The 10612-nt window shown below is 33.2% G+C and overlaps 1 protein-coding gene and 1 pseudogene across 1 annotated transcript; one reads left to right on the top strand and one right to left on the bottom strand.

The window, feature by feature from the left end:
• Positions 1-589: 589 nt before the first annotated feature.
• Positions 590-3799, bottom strand: LOC145563305 (pre-mRNA-splicing factor SLU7 pseudogene; annotated as a pseudogene).
• A 1365-nt stretch (positions 3800-5164) lies between these two features.
• Positions 5165-9377, top strand: LOC145563306 (uncharacterized). The gene is made up of 7 exons (XM_081623750.1): positions 5165-5305; positions 5553-5615; positions 6183-6301; positions 6645-6787; positions 7881-8028; positions 8159-8318; positions 8939-9377. The coding sequence occupies exons 2-7, from the start codon at positions 5603-5605 to the stop codon at positions 9028-9030; spliced, it is 675 nt and encodes a 224-aa protein (XP_081479876.1). The 5' UTR covers positions 5165-5305; positions 5553-5602; the 3' UTR covers positions 9031-9377.
• Positions 9378-10612: the final 1235 nt, after the last annotated feature.

Consider the following 10612-nt stretch of genomic DNA (forward strand, 5'->3'; position numbering starts at 1 on the left):
TCTAATATTTTGGATATTTGGAGCTTCAGGTCTTCAGTTAGATTTTGAGCATTTTCCTTCTTTCCTTGAAAAAATAGTTGTAATCTAGTGATCAAGTACTACAGTAATTACCATACACTACAGTAATTAACAAAAACATAATGGGTTGAAAGATTTGTCAGAGTCGGAATATCAGAACTATTTCTGATGGGCTGCTGCATTAGTAATTTAGTATGTATAATTGAGATATCAAGTTAATATATAGCCAATAGGATAGATATCCAATTCAACCTCAGGTTATTCTATACTTTAAATTTTGTCGTAACTACTGTTTTGAGAGTTTCGATTGATGACCAGACATGAATTATGACAATCTTTGTAGATGAAAGACTTCATTAACTTGAACTGATGTTCTTTTATTAAGCAAATGATGCTACACTAACTTACAGAATTAGAAAGAACAAAAAATCATTCAGGCATTCAACATTGGACCTGATTAAGCTAAACTACTACAGATAACATTTCACTTTTCAAACCCACTACTAAAAGCTGAGTTCTGTAAAAGTATACTGACTAATTATTCTTCTAGATTCTCAGGAAAATTGAATACAACAGTACCAGCAACAGCTTATTCTGTCCTTCATCTGTAGCTTCATTATAATCTGGGTTGTTCTTCCGGATGACAAAGCCTTCTAATATGTGCGACAGTGGAACATACATGTTAGTGGAGAGTATAGCCTTCACAGGAAGGCCTTGATAGGATCATAATGGTGGATCCTCTTCATTCTGAAAGCTTCCATCTCTTCTGGTGTCACATCGTTAACATATTTGGTAATAAACTTTCGTTTCCTTTCATTTTTCTCTTCTGTCTTCTTTGAATTTTCCTGTTTAATAGCTTCAGCAAGTTTCTTGTGATCCAGAACCAAATCCTCAGGCACCTCTGTACCCCAAGTAGCCAACCTTTTCGCCTCAATCAAGTCCGGTTTTTCTTCTGAAGTTTCTTTGAGAGTGATGTTAGCTTTCATCAGCTCTCCCGATGCTTCTGCAGCCTCAATCCCAGCGGCACCTGTACAATAGTTGTTTCGAAATGTCTGCTTGCAGCATTTGTAGCCCCATTGGAAATCACTCCGGAACCATGATCCCCAAACAGTTGTGTGATTATTAGCATACACGTCTTCATCATATTTACTCTTGGGAACGGGCATCTCCTGCCCCTTGATTATCCGGCCAGCTCGATCATATTCAACTTGTCTATCACTCTGACCAAGTAGAAGTTCCCGTGGAATCTGCTCTTCTGTTGCAGCATTGCCATACTTCTCCATTATTGTATCCTTCACCTGGGTTTTCAACTTCTCTTTATTGACCTTAAAGTTCTTGTGAAGCAACTCAGCTTGGGAAGGAGCTGCTTGCATATGCACATCCTGTCCCTTGTCAAATGCCTCAAAAGCGTGTAAATTGAGCTGCTTGAACTCCAAAGCTTGACCACTAAGTCGATTTTGATTATCACCGGTGTAAAATTTCTCATCAGGATCAGCATCAGGAAGAGGATCCTCACGCATGGACCGGGTTTTAGAATCATAGTAGGCCGAATCAACATCAAGGTTCAATAAATATTTGGCTGTATCTTCTCGGATACGCAAGTTTCTTACAGTTCCAGTACTTCCTCCACCAGTTGTACGTACTCGTTTTTCAACCTTTGCAAAATCCATTTGTTTACTCTCATCAACCTTCAAAGCATCTTCATCGCCCTCACCTTCTTCACTGGTATTTTTCTCCTGGAGCTTTTTCAACTGTTGTTCGTTCTTGTGTTTTTCTATTGCTTCCTCCATTATCTCAAATTTATGAACAACGTAGACATAACTTGCAGAATCAAAACCATTATATCTGTCATGTTTGCCATCGTAATCCAGGTTAATTTCCTCAATGATCTCATCAGCTGCAATGTGTTTCCCTGTCCACTTTGCTCCAACTCTTCGAGGCCTGTCCGTACAAGACTTTGCATCATGGGTACTAGCGCCACAACTACAGAAAACACGATAAACTTTAATAACATGTTCAATATTTATGACACCAATGAAGGTAATTACAGGAGAAAAAGCTTTTCTAAGGCCCTGCCTGGATTGACGGAAATGGGCCGGAATAATTTAAGGCTTAATAATTACTGACCATGGTACACTGCCTGGAATAGGGGGAAATAATTTGGGCTGAACATTTTACCCCCAAAATGAGGGTAATACATTACCCAGGCCCCCCCTAGGGTAACAATTCAGGGGTTAAAATTTATAACCCAAACTTCATCCCTTTCACATTGTACTGATTGTAGCCGCTCACTCATTTTCTCTCCACTATTATTCTCTCTCTTTGAAATTCCTTTGTATTTTTTTTTTTTTAAAAAAAAAAGTCATATTTCCTCTGTATTTTTTACGGGAATTTCCTCTGTATTTGGTTAATGATTGTTCTTATCATCAACTTCGAATTTTTTATTTTTTTTATTTTTGAAGAATAATCGAATTCGAAGTTTGACACATTCGTGAATTGTTATTTGATACTTGATCTGTTTCAAATGAATAATTTAGTTTCAAATTTATAAGATTATTTGGTTTCTGCCTTTTTTACTTTATATTTGGATTATTAGATGGGCTTTTCTTGTTTTGTTTTGGTTTTTTTTTTTTTTTTTCCCATTTTTTTTGAAATTTGATGATAAATTTTAATATACTTCTTAACATTTTGATGTGATGTGTGAAGTTGATCCGTAAAATCCAGTGATATATGTCCTGAATTTCAATACTACTATTAATTTGATATCAAAGTGTATTTAAATTTTATTAATTTTTTTTAAAAAGCATGTTTGTTTTCAAAAAAAAAAAAAAAAAAAAAAAAGCATGTTCATATGAATCTTATTTCAAGTGTCTGAAAGAATCATCCGTTTCCCATTATTTGTTTCACTTAAACCAAACCTTGTCTGATTTTACTTCCTTGAAATCTTCTCCCTTAATTAGTCCTCTAGTATCAATTTCCCCAATACAATTTACCCTTGTAATGAGTACCCCTAATACAGGCAAGGCCTAAGAAAGAGTAGATATATACTTCCAAGAAATAGGCAGATACTATATAAGAATTTTAAAGGAAAAGTAATTTTCGCAAGAAATTGTCAGTGTACTTATCACATAATTTGGAAGGAATAATTTTCTCACGAAATTTTAACAAGCTCTAGTCTAGACTATTTGAGATGGTTATGAAAAAGACAAAAACTATGAGAAAATTAAGTAGTTCACAGAAATTGTATAAACATTGAATAATCCATTCAATTACACTTAATCATCCTCATTACTTACACGCTAGAATAGATGAATTTCCTAGGGTTCAATGACAAATAAGTAGCAAAAAAACATAGGGCAAATAAGAGCACATGCACACGCAAATAGTATTAACAGGTTAAACTTACTTGTGACAAGCCCCCTTCCGAAAGTTATGAGCCTGGAAGCCCTTTTCGCCTCTGCGATACCACGACTTGGTAACATTTGATGACTCCAATTTCCACTTTCTTTGATGCTTCAAACTCTGAAAAACCAACCAATTTTAGTCCTTAAATCTTGTAAACAACAACAACAACAATGAATTCGAAATTAAAAAGCATCAGATCAGAATAAATAAAACATACCGGTTTATTGGAATTGAGATACCAAGGAGCAGAAGACATGTAGTGTGGGATATGAGGATTAATTTCTTTTCCATCTTCATCAACCTCTGCTGGCACAAGCCCAGCTTTTCGAGCGTTTTCTAACTCTAACTTCTTCCTATGATCTTCCCTAATCGTCATTGTTAAGAGGGAAAACTAGAGTTTTTTTATCTTCTTCTTTTTTTTTTTTGGACGGGAGAGTGTTTTGATTTTCTGTAAAAATATGGCCAATATTTATAGGCTACCAAAAGTTTCATATCCGAAGTACTAGATTAATTACCATAAATAAATATTTTTAAAAAATTAGCATAAATAAGAAAAACTAATCCAATTATATACTAACGTAAAAGATTACCATAAATAATTATTTTAAGAAAATTATCATAAATAAAAAAAATCTATCCAATTATGTACTCCGTACTAAAGTAATAAGATCATACAAGTTTATCTTCATGGTAAACAAATAAGTGTTTGTCTAGTGGCATTTAGGTAATTAAGTCAACAATTTTTATTAAAGGTTAGTCCCACTAATGTTGATTTATTTACGTCATTAGATAAACGATTTTTGTATTATTAACCGGATAAGTTGTGGCTCCCTAGTAGGTAATCATTAGAATTATATCAAAAGTACATATGTCGCGTTTAAAAAAAAAATCCCGCCAATTTTTTATTTTTATTTTTTGCTTTAAAAAATAATAAGATAATTTATAAACACGAATTGGCTGTGCATAAGCCTCATTTATGAAAGATTAACACAACACCATTTTTATTGGCTTGTTTCAGACACGATCTATTTGTGCACGAGGCACACTAACATAGAACGACCCATCCCCATCCTTAGAGTCCATAGCTAATTGTTACGTTCGGGAGCTGAGAGCGGGACATGACTCTGGATCGTGCTTGTTGAAATCACTACTCAAGTTTAAATCTTGTGAAGAAGATTACTTCGTAATGTACTTTGGTTTCAAAGCATTCTACTTACGTTTTGCAAATGTGAAACAACTTCATATTGGTAAACGTAATGATGATGTTGTCCTCAAATTTTTCAATGCTTGACTATGATTTTAAGTATGATAGAAATATATGTCACCACCCACACGTTTCACTATAATTTATACCACCTCAGTTAATTGTTATCTGTAATTTTAGGGTATTATTTGTGAGATATAAAGTATTCCAAAGTTGCAAATAACAATTAACGGAGGTAGTACTTCTCTTGAGTGGTTTAGAGATAAAAATAGGTGAACTAAATTTGATTGCATTTATTCCTTATTTAAACGCCTCCCATGCTATAACGGGCTTAAGATGAATCTGGGACATTACGTGCCGTGCCTTATCGGCCCTCGTGAATCGTGACCACCCAACCCATTTCCATCTCTTGGTCTCCGACTCTCCGTGGGTAATAACTGTAATTGCATCATCTCTCACCCTCAAACATTCAACTTTCTTTGTAAAAAGGCAAAAAAAAAAAAAAAAAAAAAAAAAAAAAAAAAAAAAAAATCAACTTTTAACACTCATCACTTTCCACGAATTTCTACCTCATCCATAATCCACATCAACATTCTACTTCTACACTTACCTTGTATCCAATTTCCCCAATTTCATTCTTTACTTTTCTTCTTACAAATCAGAGCTTCGTCGTTACAGGTTTCTCCCTTCTTCTCTCCTTCTACTCTGTTCGATTTTGATTAAATTTTAATCTTCATTGATTGAACTTTTGCGACTCTTTAATCTGTGATAATTCAGCTTATTTAGGGTTTCAATTATCTCAATCAAACTGAATTACTTATTGTTGAGATTTTAGGGCTTCTGTTTTATGCAATTAATTGAAGTTATTGATTGCTCTGAATTTGTAGTAATAAATTTCTTAACTTAATTGTTTAACTTTTTGCAGTGACATCAATAGTTGAATTGTGAACCAGCTTTTCAAATTAGCAAACGATCATGGATGATTGGGGTAAGATTTTGACAGTTACTTTAATTGATTGATTGACTTTGATTTTCTCTTTCCGCTTTGAGTTTGTAATGCTAATGATTATGAGTATTGAACTGGCTTGATTATTTAGCTACCTTAAATTTTATTTATTTATTTATTTATTTTTTATTTTTTTGTTTGCTTAAGCTGTAATATCCTGTTTTTCTGATTCTGTTACCAAATTCTAGATTAAGTTATCTTCACTGTGGTTAAATTTAGGTGTGTAAATTTTTCTGAAACCCGATGTTGAACATCGCAGTTGAGCAATGCTTGTGTTATTATGACCTTGCCTGAATTTCGGGTAGTGATTAGGAGGGAAGCTTTTATCCGGGTAATTGATTGAAGGTTATATTCGATGAGGGTAATATAATCATCAGTTTTTTTTTTATTATAATGTGAATTGGAGTATAACATAGAGTTACTTTACATTATAAATTGTTGCAAAATGGATTTTCAAATTTGCAATATAAAAAGGCATGATCTTTCCTCTGTTGCTCGTGAAATATTTGTTGGTTTTTTGGCTAAGTATAATGTATGATGTTGATTTAGAGGACGAATCAGTGCCACAACTTCTCAAAAAGGATCTGCCAAAAAGTAGTTGGGATGATGAAGATGTTGATGATGACGAAGTGAAGGAATCCTGGGAGGATGATGATGAACCTGCACCGGTATGTTCTGAATGGTGATGCCAATTTGTGCCAAATTTGAAACTGTCTTCAATCGTGTCACCATTCCTTGTAAGCTTTTATCTGTGTATTTTTTTTATGACCATTCGTCATATCTGATATTTTAGCAGATTTGTTATAAGGCTTTAAACATGGTTTAATATTTCGCTTACATTGTTGTCTGCTGTATGATTATGACTAGTTTTCTGTTCTTAAATGGTTTATCTATCATCCTAGCTCGTGAGTATTGTCCTTTTATGCTCCGAGTCTTCTTATTTGATCTGTACCCTCCTGCTCTAATCATGGTTCAGTTTCCTTTCCTGCACTCATGTGTGATGTTTCTCAGGCACCAACACCAGCACCAGCAAAAACATCTGAAAAGCCTGCCAAGAAAGCTGGATCTAAGGAAACTGGGAAAACAGGAAAAGATGTAGAATTAGCTAAAGAAACACCATTGGATCCGGTAGCAGAGAAACTGCGCCAGCAAAGGTTAATTTCTGGATCATACCACAGTCAATTCTATATCAAGAGAAATGTTTAATTTGAGTCTTTGTTGCATTTTGAAACCTAAAGTTGTAGATGCGTTTAAGGATTCCAATAACGAACAAACTTAGATTGAGGAAGTGTTGGGGCTAGTATTGATTTCTTGATTAGCTTAAGAAAAAGAATTTATTGCTTTTTATTGGTTAAGTAGAACAAAAGAGAATATTACTGCATTTCAGCTGTGCCTAGGTTTATCCCTGTGACTTTATCATTAGCACTATGCTTTTTCTTTTTACTAAAAGTATCATACATTATTGTACACAATAAATAATCGTATTGGTCAAAACTTGAAAGACAGTGGTTAATCAAACACAAAATTAGAGTTCCAAACTTCCAATATGCTGAAGTTTGTACTCATACTAACTATTTTAGTCTGTGAAACAGTTTTTGGTATATCTTCCACCCTGGTAAGTTGGCCTATTGCATCAATATCAGTGGTGTTGTGTGTAACATTGTAATTGTTGAACTGAGAAATGTAAACATTTACTTCTTCTGCTCTTAAATAATCACAACATTTACAACCGGAAGAAAATGTATAATTTCAATATATACACACTTTTACAATTATAGTATTTCAAAAATATAATGATCATGAAACTCCAACTGTTATGTTGCAACTTTTATGAATGGAGGAAGTTTATGGTAAAGGTGATAAAACACTGGTAAATCACCCCTTAAAGTTCAAGAACATAAAAGAGCCTTTTATGGCTGTCTAGATTAAGTTTGATTAGAAGAGGTCGAAAAACTTGATTTTGGAGAGATTTTTAGGGAATTTTTTTTTGGGGCTTTTGTAGTGCTTGTTTTTCCTTTAGATTAGCATGTGTATGCTACTGCCGTGCATTGTCTGTTGTTCACTTTCATTTGTACTATTGCAAAGATAAAAAAGAATCGCTATTTTATCTCTTTGATATCTTGTATGCATTTCTGCTTAGTATTGAAGGACTGCAAATTAATTGTAGGTTCCTTAGCAGCTGAAGCTAGTCGAAGAGTTAGCTTTATTTTAATACTCTTGGTCTATTTTATTCTTTGTGGTTTGCAGGCTAGTGGAGGAAGCGGATTTTAAGGCGACAACGGAGCTGTTTTCTAGACAAGGTGATGGCAAGACTTTGGACAGTTTCATACCTAAGTCTGAAAGTGATTTTTTAGAATATGCTGAACTGATTTCTCATAAGCTTCGTCCATATGAGGTGTGCTCTTCTCATATCCATCTTTTACTTGTATTTTTTATATGATATTGTTTAGCTATTCACTCATATCTTCCTATTTCATCAATTATGATGGATCACTAACTTAAAATTGACCTCTTTCTCAATGCAGAAAAGTTACCACTATGTTGGGTTACTAAAAGCAATAATAAGGCTGTCAACAGCCTCTTTAAAGGCTGCAGATGCAAAGGAAGTTGCCGCCTCAGTTACAGCAATTGCAAATGAAAAACTGAAGGCAGAGAAAGAGGCCAATGCCGGTAAAAAGAAAACAGGTATTCTTCTATATAAAAACTGTGTATTCGTGGCCTATGTTGCCCAGAATGGTTTAGATGAGGAAGCAAGAACTGAACTTGCCAAGTATGCTGAATGGTTTAGATGAGGAAGCTAGCAATTAAACTTGTGAATTTTTTGGTTGTTGGTCTAAGGTTTTTTTCTTTCTTGGCCTTGACCTTCTCTTATGCTAATTTGTTGGCGAATCTCTCATAATCTAAATCATTTTCACTTTATATCTGTCAATTTTGTGTTGCTTATTCCTTAGTTTAGATTTATGTACAGAAATTTTTTAGCCTACGTTTGCATCACTAAGAGGCAAAGATTAACTATCAGAATTAGATCTTGAGGGGTTGCTTCTGAAGTGCAAGATGCTCTTTGTGCAGTACTGCAGTCACCCTCCAGTTCTCCACGTCCATCATTTTCCATTAATGTATCTGTTGCTTATGTCCATTAATGTATCTGTTGGTCATTTTCAGTTCATTATCTTGCGTTCCATTTGTTGTTACATGAGATTTATAATTTTTATCAGTAATCTTCTATGTTTATTTTACTAAGTTAAGGTCTATTTTATACCCGTTAATTTTCTTAAAGCAAACAACCTTTTGATGATGTCTTGCAGGCTTAAAGAAAAAGCAGCTTCTTGTTGATAAGCCTGATGATGATTTGGCTGTTGCTGGCTACGATGATAATGATGATTATGATTTCATGTGAGCACATAATGATTCACATATTCAAGCTTAATCCTTTGATTGTTCGAGATTGTGAAAAGTATTTCAAGTCCCTTCTCCACACCAACTTTGGTGTACACTATACAGTATATAGTTATGTAACTTACGTTATGTCCGGATTGGAGATGAAGACCGAAGAGATATCCTCAAGGACAGCGTCACATTGCCCAGTTGAATTCAGCTGGTGCCCCTCGTTTGGAACTGAATTTTTGTACGCTTGCATAATTATTCTGTAACGATTAGCTTATACATCGATTTTGTGCAAACCTGTATTTGATTGGTTCACACAAGTTGATTGCTACTTATAATAATCAAGATCTCTGTCATTTCTATGCGTATTGTTACTCATACAAACATCTAAACATTCAGCTTTTCTCTTCCTAGGCATATATACTTAGTTTCAATTTTACACGCCTTAATACGCAGTCCAACTTAAAATGTGGAATAAGCATGGATTGAGCTCCTCCCAGGTTGACATTCTTGGGCAGTAAGAATGACATATTTGTGGCGATAATGACAACAAACAGTAGTAATTACGTTTAAACCACAATAATTAAAATATAATTAATGTTGCATTCAATTTAAATTATCCACTTCCTTTTCGTTTGTCGCAAGTAAGTTTGTTCAATTGTTTGTGTGGTTTAAATTTTTTTAAATTTCTTTTTCTTCTTGGACTTCAGTTAGGGGGCTTCCTGACGTTTGCTGTGATGTGTGGTAGAAACTACACAACTCCGTCCAAAATTAATTGTCGTATAATCCTTTTTTTTTTTTTTTTTTTTGACATCATAATTGTGATATAATCATTTATACCTTTTTTTTTTTTTTTTTTTTTCTTAATTTACAGAGTATATTTTAAAATTATTACTTTTAAGGATTATGTTGTACATATAAAATAATTCAAATATTTTTGTTATTGCACTACTTTGATTAAATATACTTTCTCTGTTTCAATATGATAATCTCATATGGAATCAATCACATAAAATAAGAAAAAGAGAATATTTGAAATCTAACATTAAAGTAAAAAAATAATTCATAAATAGTTTTGCCTTATTTAAAATTATTGATTTTTTTTAGGAAAGCATTAGCCATAATTGCATAAATCAAGGAAGTAATTTCTTTATTTAGAGTCATGTCATCAATTCATAATTAATTAATTTAACCAAATATAATTTAATATGTATAAAAAAGAAAATAAAAGCTAAGTTAAAAGTGGAATACATTCAATATGGGTAAATCTTCTTAAAACGCCGAAAATAGTATATAAGACTAAAATAATGAAACGGAGGGAGTATTTGTCATGTACTATTTTGACAGTTAATAACTCAATTGTGCTTTTACTATTAAATTAAAAAATTTAAACTGTGATAATAATGATATTAATTTTTATACTCTAATAAAAAAAATGTGGTCTAATTTAATATTATCTCCGGATCGTAATATATGCAACTTTAAAATTTTTTATATCTCATAAATAATAGCCTAAAATTACATATAATACAATCTGAAGGTAGTATGTACTCCAAAGAAGATAGTACGTTATGGTCGTGGTATGAAGATAAACG

This window comes from Chenopodium album, chromosome 10 (assembly GCF_948465745.1).
Source record: "Chenopodium album chromosome 10, dcCheAlbu1.1, whole genome shotgun sequence".
Taxonomy (NCBI): Eukaryota; Viridiplantae; Streptophyta; class Magnoliopsida; order Caryophyllales; family Amaranthaceae; genus Chenopodium; species Chenopodium album.

Excerpts from the sequence above, each read along its gene's own strand:
- LOC145563306 (XM_081623750.1), top strand. Across the intron at positions 8,029-8,158 it reads ATAAGCTTCGTCCATATGAG|AAAAGTTACCACTATGTTGG; the intron begins GTGTGCTCTTCT and ends TTCTCAATGCAG. Across the intron at positions 8,319-8,938 it reads TGCCGGTAAAAAGAAAACAG|GCTTAAAGAAAAAGCAGCTT; the intron begins GTATTCTTCTAT and ends GATGTCTTGCAG.